Here is a 21,187-nt window from a genome sequence, read left to right on the forward strand (position 1 = left end):
CGTTCACTCACAACATCACTTATAGTGTCTATTTAGTGCGGTCTCGTCTTAAAACAACTATTCTCCTTAGGTTCCAGTGCAGCAACAACCTATGCGTGTCGCAGTCGGATCTGTGCGACGGCACGGACGACTGCGGCGACGGGTCAGACGAGGCGCCGGCGCTGTGCACCAACTTTAACTGCGACACGCTGCGCCGCTTCCACTGCGACAACCACAGATGTGTGCCGAGGTATGGTCAATGCCGGTTTTAGCACTACCAGCACCCTGGGCCCCAGTGCCCAGGGTGCTGATAGTGCTTTAAAAAAAGGGGCACCCAGGTGCACCTTTTTGTCCGGCGCCCTGGGCGGTCGCCTAGCGGTGTTGTGTTTAAGCATTTACGAACTTTAAGTGCTTAAAACAATTTGAGAAAAGGTAGGTAGTGCCCTTGCGCTTCGCTTGGCTCGTCTCGGCGGGTGCACTGCCATTCACCCAGATTGTAATCAAACATTTCCATAAACAGATCAATTATTTTAAAACGCCAAAAAAACTTTTACTTTTTTAACATAAGCTTTATCTGTATATTAATATTCGTGTTTAGGTACCAAGTGTGCGATGGCATAGACAACTGCGGCGATGGGTCCGACGAGAACAACATGACGCTATGCGCGGCGCGCGCGCGGCCGTGCGACCCACTAACGCAGTACCAGTGCGCCAACCGCCGCTGCGTGGCGCGCGCGCGAGTGTGCGACCTGGCCGACGACTGCGGCGACGCGTCCGACGAGCGCGGCTGCCATCACGCGCACTCCTGCTCGCCCGTTGACAAAGGTGAGATTAGACACTTTGTAACGTATGAGGCTACGCTAATATGGGAGTTCGCTGCGTTGAGCGTGTGCCCGGCGCGGGCGGCCGCGACGGTCACCCGTCAAGGATTTTTTTCTGCTTTGAATATCATAATATGAACTTTCCCGAGACTAGAATATATAAACTTTTCCAGGTGGTTGCGAGCACCTCTGCACGAACCTGACAATATCCGGCGGCGTAGCTGGCGGCTACATCTGCACGTGCTTCCCTGGCTACATCATCTCCAGCGCGGATAGCAAGCGCTGCGCCGACGTCGATGAGTGCGCCGGCGAACACACCTGCTCGCAGATCTGTCACAACCTTAACGGTTCTTACAGCTGCTCGTGTAGGGAAGGATTCAAGTGAGTACAAAATAAAGTTTAAAGCTTATGTTTTGAGTATGGTAAATTTTATTGTTTTCTGTCCACTTAACGTACCTATCTAAACTATAAATAGTGACTCGTGTGCCCGAAAGGTTTCTTTTTACCTTTAAGGTACGGTATTACACGCTGGAGCTACTGTGTAGTACTGAGTACATATTCAATAAAATAATCGATAATTTTTGCTTCAGGCTAGCGGACAGCCTGTCGGGCGTGTGCAAGGTGGTAGAGGGTGAGGTGGTGCTGATGTTCGCGAACGGGCCGGAAATCCGCGCGCTCGTGCAGGACCGCAACGAGGAGTACGATGTCGTCTCCGCCGAGAAGCGCATCGAGGCCATCGACTACGACCCCAAGCGGGAGATGGTGTTCTGGGCTGACAGCTACGACAAGACTATCAAGCGCTCCTACATGGTCGGCGCGCTCGGCGGCGAGGCGCAGGCCGGCTTCGCGCAGGACCTCAACATGAAGGGCAACGCCAAGCCCACCGCGTTAGCAGTAGACTACATCGGCGAGAATCTGTACTGGACCGAGGCCGATCGCACCGGTTCCAAGCCGCGCGGCCGCGTCATGGTCGCGCGCACCGACGGCCGCTACCGGCGCGCGCTCGTCGCCGCCGGCATCGAGGCGCCCACGTCGCTGGCTCTCGACCCGCCCGCCGGCAAGATGTACTGGACGGACGCCGGCGCCGCGCCCAAGGTCGAGACCGCGTGGATGGACGGAAGCAAGCGCCGGCCGATCGTGACGGAGAACGTGCGCCACCCGACCGGGCTGGCGGTGGACGCGGCGCAGGGCGTGGTGTACTGGGCGGACGCCAAGCTGAATACCATCGAGTGCATGCGCGGAGACGGCTCGGCGCGGCGCGTGGTGCTGCGCGGCGCGACGCTGCACCACCCGCTGGCGCTGGACGTGTTCGAGGCGACGCTGTACTGGGTGACGCGCGACTCCGGCGAACTGCTGCGCCAAGACAAGTTCGGCCGGGGCGTTCCCACGCTCATCTCGCGCGACCTCGTCAACCCTACTGCTGTCAAAGGTTCGCTATTATTTAGCTTTATTTGGTTATATACCGCTTCTAAAGCTACATAACCGTATGGACGAAGAAATGAATGAAGAACGGGAACTATTTGAAATCCTTGACTTTAAAATAGTCACTTAATCAAAGTAGGATGTTTATTTTGAAATGGTGTGAAATAATTTTTTGTGAATTGTCGATAAATAACTTTACCTTACAGTGTACCACCCGCTGCGCTACAACGCGACGGCTGCGTCGCGCGGCGCGTGCGCGCGGTCACCGTGCTCGCATCTGTGCCTGGCGGTGCCGGCGGGGCGGCGCTGCGCGTGCCCGGACGCGCCGGCCCCGCCCAAGCGCGCGACGGACGTGGCGTGCGACGCGCCCGTCGAGCCGTCGCGACCCGATCCACGCGCGTGCCCCTGCCGCAATGGCGGTACTTGCGCTGTCGCACCCGACGGGTGAGTAAATACGGCGTATTGACTAAAGAAGACGTATATACTTGTAATTATTGACACATAAGAGAGTGACACAACCTCTAAACATCGTTGGCTAGGATGCCTGATGGCTCTGACCATGATGGCGAAGCTTTGAAAGCTGGTAATTGAAGCCCATCAAGGGCAATCTTATGATAAATATGCCCCTACGCGGTTAATATCACTTACATTGCACATCGTAACCCATTTCACGAAGTCACTCCCGAGAAGAGGTATTAAATATATTACTTAGCTTATTTTAGCGTTTATAGCAATACAATATTATTATTTTTACTACATACCAGTTCCCTGGAGTGCGTATGCCGGGAGGGTCAGGCGGGGCCGCTGTGCGCGTCGGCGGCGGCGCGCGGTTCGGAGCGCGGCAGCAGCGCAGCGGTGCTGGTGCCGACGCTGCTAGTGCTGGTGCTGGCTGTGGCTGCGGCCGCTGCCTGGTTCGTCATACGGAAGAGGCCCTTGTGAGTATATTGCATTCTTTATAATGTATGGAGTCGGAGCGTCGAGCTCTGTAATTAAAAATACTTTTCAAGGTGTAACAAAACAAAGTGATGTATTTTGCTCTTTGTGATAGAGGTTACTGTAAAAGTAGAAGCGCTAAAAGAATTACTTTTGACTTCTGTGTTTATATGAGAAACTCCAACGTCATGAATTCATACAAAAATTAAAAAGTGAAGTAGCTCTTGACTTTTACAGTGGTACTTGGGACATATTGACACCCAATAGTATTATGAAATTGTTCTGTTACCTGTATATTGTTATAGTTATGAATTATGATTATTATGAAGTGCTTTGAACCCAAAACATGCTATAAAGTTATTTCATTACTTTCCAGCGGCAAAGGCGGCGCTCTAAGTAGCCTCGCGTCATCGCAGAGCGTGTCGTTCCGCGCCGGCTCGAACGTGGAGTTCGGTCCGGCGGGGGCGGCGCCGGCGGCGGGGACTGCGGGGGGCGCGGCGGACGCGTACGCGCTGTCCGAGGGCCGCAAGGGGCGGGACTTCAGCAATCCCATGTATGAGGCGGTCACGCGCGGCGCTGCGGACGTTGAGCCGTTACGTGAGTATCCTGCTGAAATAAAAAAAAATACAATTGACAGCTATGGCAGGGGTGTTACCAATTTAATATATCAATTATAATAATCACACTTTTTTTAATCCTCGCAATAGAGAACATTCATAGTTGTTTTCCTGCATTTCACTAATTCAAAATTTTGAAAATATCATGAAGTTTCCTATGTTAATCTACAATACATTCGTTGTTATTTTCTACTTATCTACCGTTTATCATGCATTTAAATTTTAATAATATGCCACTAATGAATCATGTCCTTATTTCCCACAGCGGGCATCTACGAGGTGCCAGAGGAGTTGAAACAGAAGGTGGTGTCAGCAGTAATCTCGCCGTCATCTAGTGAGACGCGTACGGCGCGGCGGCCGCGAGCGCTCGACCCCGCCACGGAGACCACGGCCGATACCGCGCAGCTCGTGCGAGAGGACCCCGCCTGCTAGCACTGGGTTGGATGGCGCTACTAGCACTGGATCCGGCTTGCTAGCGGCCGCACTAGCGCCTGCAAACGCCAGGGCTACTAGCACCCCGCGCTCGCTCGAGTGCGCCTTCCCAAGACTGCAGGCGGAGCGTTTTCCGTTCCAAAACTATGGATATAAGATCTGAATAAAATCTTTAAAAGCGTAAACATTAATCTTTATAATTGTTTTTCGTTAGCAGTTAGCCGACGCTAGGTTATTTTAGCAGTGCAATCAGATTTTTGTTTACATTTTTATTATAACAATGACCAATAATTCTAGTGCTCCCGGATAGTCTTAATATCACATAAAATATCACAATACTTAGTCTGAGTGCATAAACTTAAAGGTAATTTTATACGACAACAGATTTTAAGCACTCAATAAACATGAGATGTATATGTATAGTGTGGTGCTACAGGCCCATACCTAGGTGTAATGTTCATCGAGCGTGTACTCATAATAGAAGTATATTATGTTTAAATTATTGTCCGAAATACATCAGTTATTACCACTGATAAATCATATAACAAATCGTGCTCATGCAATAAAAAATTGTATTAAGTATATCAATCATCAATGGCTGCGCGGCCGCAATAATATGGGTCAATCAGAGCGCAGTCAAGTTGCAGCGGATTGGCTTAAGAGGATACACCAGGGGCGAGAGAAATGTCCCTCCCACCGCAGAGCGCGATAAAGACAACACGACAAAAGTTCTAATAAAAGAACAGAAAATCTTCGATTCGTTGTCCGCTGATTCCTGCTCCAAAACTTAACCGATTTAAGTAATTTTTTCATTAAGAATTAAAGCAAGGCTTGAGCTGTGTTCCTATGTTTTATTTTTTTTTTGTATATTTTAGCCAGTTTTGTTTTCTGGGTGTTTGAACACAGAGGAAAATCTGGCCATTTTTTTTTTGGTTTTTGGGCGTTCTTATCTTTTTTATTAATAAAATTATGAAAAAAAAAGAAAACATAGGGACATGCTAATAGTGGCCATAGATATTCAGGAAAAAAAATCATAACTCTACCGGCATTATCCAGGGAGGAAACAGGGGACAACATTTGTATGGAAAAACGGCGGTGTGGAATCCTCTTAATTTGTAAAATACGGTTGTTACGAGTATGTGCTCGGTGATGATGTCCCTCGGAGTAGCTGCTACGACTGATGTAATTAGTACTGTTACGAAGAACCTTCTGTTTCCTGTGGGTGTTTCACGTTTAACACTATATTTTATCATTACGATGCCGGATATTTGTATAGAGCATAATTATTCTAACTCGTGTTATTCATTTAATATTTTATTGTTTTATATTTTACGTTGTTTTACCTCTTCTTTCGCTTCGGTTGTACTTATAGTCAGTATTCTTCTTGAAGTTGTGAAATATCATATCATAGTGTACATCGTTGTTATAAAGAATTTGTATCGCTCCAATTGATATTATTATTCTGTTTAAAATAAAAGTGTAAATGAGAGGGAGCGTGGAGAGTACATAAGCTAGGAATTATGTCCCTCGGGACGGTAGGGTTTTAGGTTTTCGACAATAAGCAAAATACTATGTAGAGAATAACTTATTTATTTCGTTACTAGAAGTATGTAAAATATAGCTATGTTGTGTTTTAAATTGTCTACGATATTCTGATCCACAACGGTTTGCCATATGTGTGGAAGGTTTCATACGTGGAGGTCATACGACGCGCTAACATAGGCCAGCTCCACTCATCACGACTATAATTTGTAGTTCGTATGTAGTTAGTTTCCCCTGGGGCTTAACGGTGATTTTGTGATACGTTTTGTTGTATGACTCCACGGATTGTTTAACGATTTTATAATGTTTGTAAATATGTGCGTGTCTCATGTACATACATCGTGTCCAAATTTTTTAGCTGTGCGTGATACGTTTTATATATTTTACATCTTGTGAGTAACCTACATCACAGAAACTTTTTAAATCAATGACAAATGAAATATATAAGAGATAACTAAGTATATAAATGTATAAAATGTCAACATTAATAAGATGAGATATTTTTGTATTGGGTTTACTGTAAGTTCCATGTGAAATCAAATTGAGAATATTGTATAATAAAATGAAATATAAAACTGTTAAACCATTCGTTTCTTTCATACACCTTAAATTTTATTCACTGTTTTTATTTCTTTTCTGATTTCTTATCAGTTCATTAGGATGTCAACATAACCCACCAAAAACATTTTCATGTAAAAATGTTGCCAAGATAAGAACATAATATAGTTCGTGGTGTCAAAAAGTAGTGAGATCTCATGTAGAGCCTAGTTTCTAAACTTACATACTCAGACCTAAATCTAAAAACCTAAATTTTACACTAAAGCACGACAAAATACTTGATAATAATAAAATGTGTCAGCCGCACGAGAAGAATCTAAAAACTCTACACATTAGTCAAAATCGGTGGCCTGGCCATTTTTTATTAGTTACGGTTAATACAAAAGATAGAGAAAAGTAATATATTAAGTTCAAAGCCCATAGCGTGACGAATAACAAAATGGCCAAGTATTTATTATTATCAAGTATTTATTTTGTCGCGCTTTAGTGTAAAATTTAGGTTTTTAGATTTAGGGCTGAGTATGTAAGTTTAGAAACTAGGCTCTACATGAGATCTCACTACTTTTTGACACCACGAACTACCAATATTATGTTCTCATCTTGACATCATTTTTACATGAAAATGTTTTGGTGGGATTTCATTTCTTTTTGTAAGTTGGTTTATGTTATTACTTCTTTTAGTTCATTTTTTTTCTTTTTTTTGGGTGTATTTCTTTTAGTTTTCCGTACCCAAAGGATAAAAACGGAACCCTATTACGAGGGCTGCTATTTATGTATCCCTTACAAGAACAATATTTAAAAAGTAATTACAACATTTGAAAATAGAACTCTTTGGTTGAAGAATACATTTTGTTTCATGTGACTGTCAATTATTTTTCCATTGTGGCGTCATTTTGAAAGTTGCGTGTCTTCATTTGCCATGGATTTAACGCGTGAACATTTTCGTGCAATGATTTACTACGATTTTCGGCGTGGGCTAAATCAACAACAGTGCTTAACAACAGTATTCAACTCACCGCAACTTTTGGAGATGAAGCACCATCAAAAACCACTGTTTATCGCTGGTACAGTGAGTTTAATCGTGGGCGGTCTATGCTCACGGATGAAAATAAAGAAGGTCGCCCAAAAACAGCTGTTGTCCCACAAAATATAGATGCTGTGCGGGAACTAATAATGCGTGATCGTCATGTTACATATCGCGAGATAGAGGCGTCCTTAGGCATAAGTATGACGAGCATACATAAGATATTACACGAACATTTGGCTGTAAAAAAAATATGTTCGCGTTGGATTCCGCCAAGAAGTTTACACCCTGATTCCGCACAACTTGACAATCGATCAAAAACGGGCTCGTGTCGATTGGTGCAAAAAAATGATAAAAAAATACAACCGTGGTACGTCAAAAGCCGTTTATAATATCTACACAGGTGATGAATCTTGGATCTATGCATATGACCCCGAAACTAAACAACAGTCAACGGTGTGGGTGTTCCAAGATGAGCCGAAACCAACAAAAGTTACTCGTGCAAAAAGTACTTTGAAGCAAATGGTCGCCTGTTTTTTTGGAATTAATGGACATGTGGCTACAGTGCCATTAGAGAATCGTAAAACGGTTAATTCTGAATGGTATACGACCATTTGTTTACCAGAAGTCTTTGAAGAAATAAGAAAGGACAACCGACAACGAAGAATCATATTACATCACGACAATGCTAGCTGTCACACCTCAGCTGAAACAACTCAGTTTTTGGAGGGTCAAAAGATCGAATTGACTGGTCATCCGCCGTACAGCCCTGATTTGGCACCTAACGATTTCTTTTTATTTCCATACGCGAAGAACAAATTACGTGGTCAACGTTTTTCGAGCCGCGAAGAGGCTGTTGATGCGTTCAAAATGCACGTTTTGGAGATACCTCAATCAGAATGGAAAAAGTGCTATGAAAATTGGTTCCAGCGTATGCAAAAGTGTGTCGATCATCGCGGCGAATATTTTGAAAAGCAATAAAACCATATTAAATTATATATGTTTGTTTCTTTTTTTAATTCCGGATACATAAATAGCAGCCCTCGTACTAGACTTCATTGTCTGTCCGCTGTCCGTCTACCTGTCTGTCTGTCTCTTGGATTTATCTCAAGAATGGTAGAAGCTATAGACTTGAAGTTTTCATCGAATATGTAATATTTCTGTTGCCGCTATAGCAACAATAGGCATGATGACTAATTTTTTTTCTTATCGGTAATTGAAAGACTTAAAAAATAGAAACATCGTTGAAAGAATGACTCTGATAGCTTAAAAATTCACCAAGATATGACAATTCAAATATCTCATAAAAAAGACCTGCCCGAAACGCTCCATAGAAAGTGCTACGAAACGTTTATGAAAGTGGTTTCATAACAAAAGTTGCTTTTAATTGCATAAGTTATCGAATTGTATACAAATATTAAGAAATTTAATTGAAAAAAAAAATGACTTGAATATCCAACTTTGAAGGCGCATAGCAAAAAAAATACAAATGCTATCAAGCTGAAATTTTGGGAACTCTTATTTTTTACCGTGATTTCTTTATTTTATTAACAAGATTCGCTAATCTTTGACCTTGTCATCATCCCTATTAGCCGGAACAAACAGGCAGACAAAAATTCTAAAAATTGTTATTTTGGTGTATGTAAGTACCGTCTAAATATTCATAATATGCATGTAGTAAAAAACGGTTATTTCAATATTACAAACAGACACTCCAATTTTATGGATATGTATAGATTACAATTACAAGAGTTGACCTCCGCGACGTAAAATACACTACCTAGTACCTAGTCAATAAGAGATGTCACTATTGGGTATGTACATCGCACTATTGTTTGACGCGAAGATGTTTGATATACTTAAGTAGCCGTTTAACTTTCATATATAAGTAGGTGTAATTTTTCTTTGAATTTCCTAATTCCTAATCCTAAAATTAAATATTTGCAAATAAATGCTGAGACTACGACTGTCGACTATGCTTTAAACTTAAGTACATATTTTTAAGACGATTTACGGTCTAGGGTCAAAGTAAAGTAATAAATGAATAATAAAAGGAACAAAATTATTATATATATTATATTATTTATATTGAGTTACGGGATTTACTAATAAAAATTACCACATAATATTACGTTTTTATGAAATTAAGGGGTAAACGAGGATGTACACTCGCAATATTAGAAAAGTTGCAAGTGCTTTAAGAGGCCCGATCTGTTAGGTCTTTAGGATGTAAACGAGCAAACAGGTCACTTAATGGAAAGTAACTACCGTCGCCTATGGACACTGTAACATCAGAAGTGTTGCCACTTGCAACACTTCTGATTATAGGCTAAGGGAATAAGCAGAAGAGAATAGGTATAGGGAATAAGGTATAGGGTGCAGTTGGGCCTTCGCTTAACTCACTCACGGTTTTTTTCGCCGGCTAACACGTATTTTTTTGGCACAAGATGTATTTTATATTATACTCTATTTTTAATTTTGTCTCTAACACAAGAAACGGGGGTACTACAAAAAAGAGGGGTGTTATAAGTTTGACGTGTCTGTCTGTCGGTCTGTCTATCTGTCTGTCTGTCTGTCTGCCTGTCTGTCTGTCTGTGGTATCGTAGCATCCAAACGGGTGGACCGATTTTGATCTAGTTTTTTTTGTTTGAAAGCTGACTTAATTGAGAGTGTTCTTAGCTATACTTCATCATCATCAGCCTGCTCTGTGCTGAAAAATCGCGGTTCATCTGGTTAATAATGGGCCGATTAGCAACTTGCAGTCGTTTGGTGGGCTTTATTGCATTCTAGGTCGTGACATTCATGAATATTTACACATTGATGGAAAGTTGACCTGCCGCTGCAGCATCACCTGGTAATCAATAGGATAATCAACTCCTCACCAACTTAGAGCAATGGTTTCGTGTTTAGGCTCATTTTAATTGCGACAGCTAGTAAGATGTGGATAACCAATAAATTTTTGCATACTGCTGCTGCAGCATCACCTGGATTCAATAGGAACGGAGCTCCATATGAACCCAAAATGGAGGTTTCATGTTTGGACTCATATTGACGGTGACGGCCTCATCCAAAAGGACATTCCTAGATGATATTCATTGGGATATAATATGATCTTGTTGATAGGGATTATTCTGCACTATAAGTCTAGTGTCTGACCGAAACTGATTTTTCAGCCGGAACTGAAACTGAAACCGAACTTTCGGCCTTACTCTCAGTTTTGGCCGAAACCGAAACTGGGTAAAACATTCAAAATTACAATTATTTACTGAAATTTATTGATTTTTAACATAAATTACAACTTTTTATTCTAAAGAAAAAGAACCACATTGAATTTTTTACTTTTTGCGACATTTCTTAAAATAAATATTATTAATCTTAGACTCGTATATTATGTTCCCTAAAAACTTTTTTGTACTATAATCCGTTCCTTTATCTACTAAAATCCGTTTTTTTATACGATTCCAAGTAGGTGCGATTTCACTAAAGAACTTGAACGCACTTAGGGCACACTAAATCAGTTCTAAACGTATTGAAACACGTTTATAACAGATATGAGAAGATTATAAAATCAATTTGAAAAAAAGCGATATTTACATCACTGTAGTGTGTACATTTAATGAGAACTAAGTTTTATAAAACGAAGTTGTGTGATTGATGAAATCCTCCCTTAGACATTAACGACGTACTACTGAAAACACAATCAATTGCAGTATATTATTTTTATGGGAAATATGGACACGACCACGGTCGAAGTTCAAAACGAAATTACTGAGCAAACTTGCAGTTGACGTCATATTTTTTTTGCTCCAGAAGGCGTTTTGCCACTAATCCTGAAAAATATACTAAGGGCCGCAAGAGTGAAGCTTAGGGGGAAGTGGGCTAGATAAGATTCTAACAGGGTAGGAACGGTATAAGAGATTGCGTGTCCATAGTTAAAAGCTAATTTTAAATATTTAAATAAAACGCGTGGTAAAAAGAAAAAGTGAGGCGAGATGATTTACTAATAAAGCTCACAAGCTAATATATGCTATAATCTGACAGTCAAACAAAATTCTAAAGTAAATAAAGTTCACACACAATATAATCAATTTATCATAGCATTTACTAAACCGCTTGTTTGGGAAACATTGTTATATTGTTATAATACGTAAGAGCACGTAATTTGCCAATAGTTATGTATATTAAATAAGCCTGCGTTTGTCGTAGAAATAAATATATGTTTAAATATAAGTTTATATAAAAATAAGTTTAGACAATTTAATGAAAATAAAACGAAGTGCTAATTTCTGATTTGGAACTAATCTGGAACACAATATAATCTCAAAACTAAATAAATAGATGGTGGCGAACTGAGCCGGGGCCTCGCTGGCAATCAAGCACGTCGAGAAGTCCTGTCGCACCTGTGAAGTTTACCGAACGATGCATCAGTTTCGGCGGGGCCAAAAGTTTAGGCTATATTTTGGCCGAAACCGAAACTAAGGCCGAAACTAGATTTTTTGGCCGAAACTGGCCGAAACCGAAACCAAAAGTTCAGTCGGTCACTTACTATAACCAACACAAATTTAAAAAGCCTGAAATAAAATTAAATTAAGAAATTAAAAAAAAACCCCGCCAAACAACTTTAAAAAATAATGAAATAATATATTTTACTGACTTTAAGTTTAAATAATTCCTAAGTGTAAAGTGATATTTTAGTCCATAATTGTTGTCAAGGTGTGGGGGGACCGCTAATGTAGATGTTTGATTTCACAAAACATTATAGTATCGAGACAATCAGTGACATGGCGATACAAATTGCAAAAGACACTGTTGGCGGTCCCCCGACACACCGTGACAACAATTATGGACTAAAATATCACTTTACACTTAGGAATTATTTAAACTTAAAGTCAGTAAAATATATTATTTCATTACTTTTTAAAGTTGTTTGGCGGGGTTTTTTTTAAATTTCTTAATTTAATTTTTCCAGCGGCCAGGGATAAAACCATAACTATTTTGTAGCACTACATTAGAGAAATATAATATATTAGTAATAAATATTTTTATTACTAATATTATATTATATTTAATACCGCTAATATAAAATTAAATAACACTGGTCCAGCATTCCGAGTTCTCAGGGAGTTAAACAAGGAGACCCGCTCTCTCCCAAACTCTTTACAAGTGTCCTCGAAGAGATATTCCGAAATCTGGCAGACCTATGGGAGGCGGAAGGTGTTGTGGTCGGAAACAGGAGGCTGACGAACCTTCGGGTTGCCGACGACATAATCCTTTACGCACCTACAGCCTTGGAGTTGCAAAATATGCTTCAAGACCAGCCTCGAGGCAAGGCAAGCCTCGAGGTGGGAATTTATAGATGCTGGCGGGAAAGATTCCGAATTATTCCCGTCGAATACTTCGGAAGTATTCCGAAATATTCCGAAACTTTGGAAATATTTTAACTGTCAAAAATAACGAGGAAAATTGCGCTTAGAAGTTGTAAACTATTTATCTTTAGTTGTGTATCTAAGAATATGTGATGCCGGTTACTAACATTATTAGCCAAGCGGCGAGAAACGGCTTTTTTGGCTTATTATCATTACTAGCGATAAATAGCGGCTGGTAACGGCTTGTTACTTTTCTTTGATAATAACTTATCATATAAGTTCGTTTATTTTTTATGGTTTTTATTCTGATTTACTTACAATAGGATATATTAGTATGGATAGTATGGATATAAGTAAGTAATAAGTAGGTAAGTATAGATTAATCAATCCCATTGGCCATTACTAATTTATGATAAAACTAGATGACGACCGCAACTCCGTTGCGCCAAAATTCGTTCATCGCGCCGGAACCGTAAATTTTTCCGAGATAAAAACTATCCTATGTCCTTTCTCGGAACTCAAAGTATTTCCATGTCAATTTTCAGCCAAATCGGTTCAGCGGTTCGAGCGTGAAGAGGTAACAGACAGACAGGCAAAAAGACGTACTTTCGCATTTATAATATTAAACCTAGAAGTAGGTATAGATAAACAATTTATATTTTACTTAAGTACGTAATGTGCCACTGAACAAATAATTCACTCAACCACCACAAACCACAAACAAACACGTATATGTCCATTGAATTATTCCGGCGAAATATTCGACGGAAACATTCGAATGCGGGGTACGAATCTTTCCGCGGGGTGAGGGAAAACTTCTCCGGGGAGCATCTCCCTTCCGCGCCGCCGTCGCCCGCTCGCACGACTCGCTCGCCCGTACGAGCGGGCGACGGCGGTGCGGAAGGGAGATGCTCCCCGGAGAAGTTTTCCCTCACCCCGCGGAAAGATTCGTACCCCGCAATCGAATGTTTCCGTCGAATATTTCGCCGTGGCAGTCGGCGCGTGCGAAGCGGTGATAGCGGCCGGCGGGCGACGCTCTATGCGCGGCGGCGATCGATGATTGATGCAAAATACGATTTTTCAGCATAAATAAAAATTTATATATTTTTTTTATTAAATTCATTTTGAATAATTCAAATTTAAAGAAACTTTCCCAGAAGTATTCCGGAATTATTCGGAATTTTTCAGAAGTTTTGCAACTATAGGTGGGATTAGCGATGAATCAGTCCAAGACGAAAATAATGACTAATAGCAAAAAACGTAGGGTTGAGGTAGACGGTAAAGAAATACAATATGTCGACGAGTATATCTACTTGGGCCAGCTAGTCTCTTTTGATAATAGACAGGGTAAAGAAGTCGATCGACGAATAGAAAACGCCTGGAGGAGCTACTGGTCCATGAAGACACTGATGAAGGGAGATCTACCAATCTCCCTGAAACGCAGACTCGTCGACATGTGTATTCTACCCGTCCTAACCTACGGCGCACAGACCTGGTCATTGACTGAGTCGCAACGGTTCCATCTCGGGGCGTGCCAAAGAGCGATGGAGCGCAGCATATTGGGAGTAAGATTAACAGATATTTTATTAACAGATATCCACAGGAGTGTATCCTAGTCTCCTTAAAAAAGCCATGATAAGACCTATTTACAAAAGTGGGGTGCACTCGGAATACACTAATTACAGACCGATTGCCATTTTGTCAGTTATTAACAAAGTCGTAGAAAAGATTGTGGTCAGTCAGGTCAGCACATTTCTGGAACAAAATAAATTACTGGCAGAAGCCCAGCATGGGTTAAGGCGTGGCCGCAGCACTGCAACTGCCCTAGGGAAATTTTCAGATGATATTAATAACAGCCTGGACCAGGGCCACCAGGTCCTGGCTCTTTTTATAGATTACAAAAATGCCTTCGACACCCTGGACCATGAGACCTTGCTGCAGGCTATGGACGAGTGCGGGATCCGGGGACCCACTAACCTTTGGTTCCGTGAGTACCTAACAGGTAGAACAGTGCAGAAGTCTGAAATAAGTATTACAGGACATACATATGAATGCATGCATGAGAATAATTCAAACTGTTTATGTGAAAAATTAGAATATGTTGACAACTTTAAATATCTAGGGCTATGGATAGATACACATATGAATTGGAAGTTGCAGGTTGACTCAGTATGTGGTCGACTACGTTCAGTCTTAAGTAAATTCTATTCATTGAATATGTCACTAAACAAGAAAACATTACGGGTCATATACTTTGCACTAGCGGATTCGCTGCTCAGCTACGGGTTGAGTACCTATCTTGTTACTTCAAAAACAAAGATAGAATGTAAGAATGATTATAGTGAATTACTCAACATTTGTCAGGTGCTCCCTGTTGATAAAAAGGTAGAATACTTACTTGATAATTCTGGAGCAACTTCATAATGATCAATATAAGACACAGGCAGGAAATAACTATAATACAAAAAATGTTAGACGAGGTAAGTTGGTAACACCTTTTATTAATAATTATTATGGAAAAAGAACAAACAAATACTTAACTCCCACATTATATCACAAATATTCATGGCTAAGAACACACTGTGTCACACCTGATAAAAAAATCAATAACCTCAGGATCAAAAATAAATTAAAAAAAGTTATGTTACAGTAAAGATATTATAATGCACTGTTATTTATTTTATAGCCTTGTTATTACAGTGACTTCTTCATTTATATGTATATATTATTATATGAATGTGTATTGTGTAATACATATTTGTGTATGAAAGTGTTATAACTTTAAGGACTACAGGTGTGATGTTCCTTTACTTATTTAAAATTATTTGCATATTACTCAATGAAACAATTCGCTACCTAAATTTCACCACCGAAACTAGTTTATAATAATGGTTGACGCCTACGTGGTTTAGTGGTTAGAGCGTCGCTCTCGACTCCGGAGGTCGTGGGTTCGAATCCCGCGTTGGAAACATGTTATTTCCAAGTTTGGTTAGGACAATGCAGGCTGATCACCTGATTGTCTGACAAGTAAGATGATCCATGCGTCGGATGGGCATGTAAAAAGTCGGTCCTGCGCCTGATCTCTCGCCAGTCGTGTCGGTCTTCCGTCCCACTGGGTTATGAGAGTAAAGGAATAGAGAGTGCTCTTGTGTACTGCGCACACACTTGGGCACTATAAAATTACTCCTGCGTACCTGGTCTGGTTTCAATGAAACCGGCCACCGTCACCGAAACCGGTGTGGGGAGTATATTATTATTATTACTTATACCATTATTATAGACTGGTTTTGCTGTTGTAGCGAATTGTTTTATTAAGTATTCAAAACTCAATACTAAATATAATAAATAAATATAATAATTGTGAGTATACAGGCCGAAGCCCACGTGATACATTTCAGATGTCGTATATATGTCGCAGGGAAAAGAAGATATCAGGGATATCCCGAAATCCCTAGGGATATCACGAAATCGCGGTAGATACCGAATATTCTTGTTTCTTACGTCTTCTTACTAAACAAATCTAGTGATATGTCATTTCACTAAACTAAATCTAGTGAAATGTCAGAAAAGCGGATACCGCCGAATAAAAATCGAGCTACGCATTTCTCTTGCTCGCTCTAATACCCTATTACTATCTTATGTCGCCCCACTAACCCTAAATTGATGATATAATTATTAATTTTTATACTTGAAAATAAGCCCCGAATTGTTTCATTTTGTAGACATAGATACTACATTATATTTCCGAGAATCAGACCTAGCAAAAACACGATATCTCAAAATTTTCTCGATCACAAAGTTGCATCTAATTTTCACGAATTTTTCATATATTGCCATAATCGTGCATTAAACTAAGTTAATATTTTAACACATTGTATAAAATTCTATCATTGAGGAACTGACCTAGCGGATTTTTTAAATGTTACTTACATATTTATCGAGTTATTAGGAAAAAAATAACACCTCGCTCGGTCGGAAGATCCTCCTTTGGCCATATGACGCCCTAGTGCTTGAATGGTCAATCGACCAATTTTACCAAAATAGACTTTTTATTTAAAACTAATATTAACCCTGATTACGCACTTTACAATATAAATATTTTTTATTTTGCTTGCATGTAACTTGCTTTTTTAGCAAAAATAAAATATCCAATCTCCCATATAAAAACTGTTTTAAGTGCTTGAGTAGTCTAACTCCATATTTTGCTCAAATGTATTCATCCAAATATCCAACTCCGGTCTTGTTTGTCCAATATCCATTGACCGACCATTGAAGCATTTCGAAGGTCACGTGCACATCACGCGACGCCATTTTGTTTGCTTATTACTTATTTTTTGCTTACTACGACAAATTTAAAAAAAATAATACTTTATATGCTTCAAAATGTCTGTAACAACGAAAAAAATGGATTTTAAATTGAGCGAAGTTGATTTGGATAGGTACGTTGCCATTTTCTTGATATATTCTTTTGTTTCAAATTTGTTTTAGTATTCGAAGTACTTGAGGGTAAATACAGGGTGATTATTAGTAAGTACTTAATAAATAAATTATTAGCTTGTGATATCAGCTAAGCCATGATCCGTTCTTACTATTTTAAACCGACATAAAAAAGTAGGTTCTCAGGTTGACCTCTATGTATGTATGTATGAGGTATGTTTGTCCGCAATTATCGCTCGTTTGGCTGAACCGACTCTGATGGGGTCACATTTATGGCCAATTTAAACTAGCGCTGAATCGAATTGAATTATCAAAACTGAACATAGCAAATTCAACCTTAACTCAAAAGCGTTAACGCACACATTACTTCTGAGAATGAAAAAAAAGGCGCGCGCATTTGCGCGAATTTGTGCGCGCATTCCTGCAAATTCGCGCGAATGCGCTGACCTACGCTGATTTGCCTCGCAGAAGTAATGTGTGCATTATGCTCTTGAGTTAAGGTTGAAAATGCTATGTTCAGTTTTGGTAATTCGCTTCGATGCGCTTCGATTCTGCGTTAATATAAATTGACCCTAAACGTGACAAATATTGTTCTAAAAACCGCATTAGAATCGGTTCAGCCAAACGAGAGATAATTGCGGACAAACAAACAACATAATATACATACACGGCCATATACATTTTTAATAATTTTATAAAAGAATTAAACATACTGTATAGCGAACATGGTGGTATTTTAGACAAACAAGCACTAAACTGGCACGTTATTTTAGGGAACTATCTACATGTCGTTGAGCTCAATCTCCATATACATAATTATGTCGGAAGAATTTTGGCCAATCTCCAATATTTAAATGAAATATAATGAGTGCTATAGTTATTATTTTCAATTACTATTTCTATACATATAAAGAAATACTACATTTTTCTAATTCAGCAAAAGTTTAATAAACTTCTAATAATATCCATAAGTTATTTTAAAAAAACGTCTTCTGTAAAATTTGTTCACTGGTCGATTGGCCATTCAAGCACTAGGGCGGCGTTGTGGCAGCCACGCATATCCCACATTGGTGACCCTCAACAGAACACGCCTCCTTCATCATCATCACTCCCCGCCCCTCCGCACCGCGCCAGCCAGCATCGCCTCAATTAAGTTCAGCAGGCGTTATTAAGTAACACGAAGTCAATGAATATAGCAAATATTCGTTGACTTCGTGTTACTTAATAACGCCATCTACTGGTCGTTAAAACAATTAGTTGCTCGCAAAATAGTATTATTATCCGCCAATAGATGTCAGGAAGAGTCGTATTTTTCATATATATATATATATATATATATATATATATATATATATATACCTGTTCCTTGTAGAGAGTCGCTGAAAGACCAAATTTTTTTTTCACTTGTGTGTGAACTCCCTACAAGGGACACGTACACACCCTAAATTATTATCACTTATTTTTGTTACACTCTGTATATATATATACAAGAATTGCTCGTTTAAAGATATAAGATACGACATCTGAAACGAACGGAGAACGGCAAGATATATACAACGTCTGAAATGACGTCAGTGGGCTTCGGCCTGACCGGGCATAACACCTCGCTCGGTCGGAAGATCTTCCTTTGGCCATATGACATATCCCACAAGATTCTGACTCACTGATAAATAATTTTTTGAAATTGTCTATAGTGCCATATAGACTGTACTGATTAAGACTATTTTGCAGTGGTTAGGCGTAACTCGTCTACTTTAAAATAGCATACTTGTGCGTAACAGGGCAGTGTGGTAAAACTGACAGCAAAACCTACCGTGTAATGGATGCCTAACGCCTAAGGGTTGATTCAGACCGCAACGCGACGCGTAAAGTGCTCCAAGGTTTTAAATGAATATGTCAATGGCCTATGTTACACTTATCAATAATACGCATATTAATATCAATAATAATGGGCGCTGCTGGTATAGGAGAACTGTCAAAAATGACATTTGTGTATGAAAACAGCGTTAGTTCCTTTTCTCGCCACGTTGATTTAAAGCCTTGTTGAGCTGTAGATACATTTCTTCTTCTTCTTTTAAAAATGGCCGCCTCGGTGAGTTGCCAATGTCAGAGTGGCTTAAAGGACTTTGCTCTATGTAGCGAAGGTCTGGTGAAGTAACAAGACGTGTACGGTTACAAAACAAAATTACATATTTCTAAATTTATAATATGGATTTGACAGATTGGCAAGACGTCTCACGCAATTGAAGTCTGTCAAATCCATACTAATTTATGCCGCACCGCGCCTCGCCTCGCCTCGTCGCGTTGCGGTCTGAATTAACCCTTACTAGAACTTGACCGATTATTTGTTTGTTCAATGTATATAGGTTTTTGTACATAAGAAATATATAACTTCGTTCCATCCGGGAGTCCCTTGAGTCTTGAGTCTTGACACCTCTCAATAATTTCTTTTTTCAAGTGGACGTTCTCCCAGTTGTCGTAGCTGCCTATGCTGTAAAAATAAAAATAAAATAATTTGACATATTCCTAACCATTGACACGAGACAGTGACGTTAAAAATAACAAGCTGTCACCAAAATTTTAAAATAGTTTGGTAAATCTTTGTTTTTAAAACTAAATAAAATCACATTTGTAACAAAATAATTCACAACCCAAGTAGGATTTTTTTGTTAAAATTATAATACTAATACACAGTACATCTGCTTAAACAAAGAGAAAAGACGAATAACAAAATATGTCCCATGTTGTTTCCTTACGTTATATAATTTGTGTTGTGTTGAACTAATTGTGTAACCAGTTATCAGATAAACGGGCATAAGTCACAGCAATCACATGCGCTAATAATATCTTCCGCTGATTATTCATTCATTATTTAAATTGAATCCGAATCGAGCGGCTGTCATCTTGAACGTAATTATTGATTTTTCCCAATCAGCTGTTCAATTATTCAATATTACTTTACTGAAAATAATTTAAAAGTAAATTACAACAATTTACTCAAAAAAAATCTTATAAAAATATATCATTTTTATTGTTTACAAGGTGTTTAGCGGGTGTGCGGGAGTATAAAGTGACGTTTAAGAGGAGTGTCATCGATTCGGCGATAATGTCAGCGGTGTCACCGATTACGATGTTGATAAGCCGCACGGTGGCGAGCGGCAGTCGCGTTCTGAGCGGCAGTGCGGCGAGGACCGACGCGGACGTGGCATTCCTGGCGGCGAGGACGAACCTAGTGAAGCACCGAACCATGGCGTCTCGCGCTGTGAGCCTCGACAACATGAACCCCAACTTCATCAAGTTGGAGTACGCCGTGCGCGGCCCGCTCGTCATCCGCGCCGCCGAAATCGAGAAGGAGTTGGAAAAGGTAACTTTACAACTTACGATATTTACGATCGATCGCCGTCGATAAATTCGCAATTTAAACGCGTAATTTCGTCGCAATGTAGTGTCGGCGTCTATGCTCTGATAATAAGCCTAAACAAACTTCCTGTCAACAGCTTACTAACTAGTCTGCAGTTATTATTCTAGTCTTTTATTCAGCTTCACAAGTACATTAGTCAACACTCAACCCAGTGTATTAAGCTTGTGTTTGTATTGCAAGTCCTGATTGACCTTGAACTTCAGATTAATATTCAATAAAAAGTTGACAGTACCATAATAATGTTATAATTCTTGCATATGTAATTATTTGTTAAGAATAATGTAGGAGCAATTTTATATTAACTTACCTAATGTAGTTCTTATTAGAATGCAGTATTTTTTTATGCTTGCTAGGTTAGGAAATGCATTCAGGTCTGTTTAACATTTTGCTGTAACCTGAGTAACAAACAATTTAGTTCACCAAGTAGGTAATGTACTTTTAAAAGTAAAAGCTGTAATTATTATACTTAATCAAGCTTATAATATTATGTGCTATTGAAGAATAAAAAATTTAAAATATTCAGACTAGGTACTTATGTAAATATGACGTATGTTAAATTGTAGATCGTAAGATGAAATTCCTTATCATTATAAATTTTTACAAATATTTGACAAAATGCTAAAACTTCTATTCAA

At 39.7% G+C, this 21,187-nt stretch overlaps 2 protein-coding genes across 4 annotated transcripts in view; both read left to right on the forward strand.

Annotated features, from left to right (window-relative positions):
• Nucleotides 1–4,863, forward strand: part of LOC121738431 (low-density lipoprotein receptor-related protein 2) — a 163,974-nt gene extending 159,111 nt beyond the window's left edge. For both annotated transcript variants that reach the window (XM_042130470.1, XM_042130471.1), the window contains 8 exons: nucleotides 71–229; nucleotides 578–804; nucleotides 974–1,181; nucleotides 1,391–2,229; nucleotides 2,429–2,666; nucleotides 2,987–3,157; nucleotides 3,532–3,752; nucleotides 4,038–4,863. In XM_042130470.1, coding sequence (XP_041986404.1) covers nucleotides 71–229; nucleotides 578–804; nucleotides 974–1,181; nucleotides 1,391–2,229; nucleotides 2,429–2,666; nucleotides 2,987–3,157; nucleotides 3,532–3,752; nucleotides 4,038–4,204 — 2,230 coding nt within the window. In that variant the 3' untranslated portion in view covers nucleotides 4,205–4,863. The remainder of the gene's footprint in view (nucleotides 1–70; nucleotides 230–577; nucleotides 805–973; nucleotides 1,182–1,390; nucleotides 2,230–2,428; nucleotides 2,667–2,986; nucleotides 3,158–3,531; nucleotides 3,753–4,037) is intronic.
• A 14,838-nt stretch (nucleotides 4,864–19,701) lies between these two features.
• LOC121738434 (alanine aminotransferase 1-like) overlaps nucleotides 19,702–21,187 on the forward strand; it is a 30,641-nt gene continuing 29,155 nt past the window's right edge. Inside the window, exons 1-2 of one of the 2 annotated variants that reach the window (XM_042130474.1) lie at nucleotides 19,702–19,724; nucleotides 20,174–20,495. In XM_042130474.1, the coding sequence (XP_041986408.1) occupies nucleotides 20,238–20,495 (258 nt within the window). In that variant the 5' untranslated portion in view covers nucleotides 19,702–19,724; nucleotides 20,174–20,237. Of the gene's footprint in view, nucleotides 19,725–19,827; nucleotides 20,042–20,173; nucleotides 20,496–21,187 lie in introns of those variants that run through there. The other variant, XM_042130473.1, reaches the window with a different exon arrangement.

This window comes from Aricia agestis, chromosome Z (assembly GCF_905147365.1).
Source record: "Aricia agestis chromosome Z, ilAriAges1.1, whole genome shotgun sequence".
Classification (NCBI taxonomy): domain Eukaryota; kingdom Metazoa; phylum Arthropoda; class Insecta; order Lepidoptera; family Lycaenidae; genus Aricia; species Aricia agestis.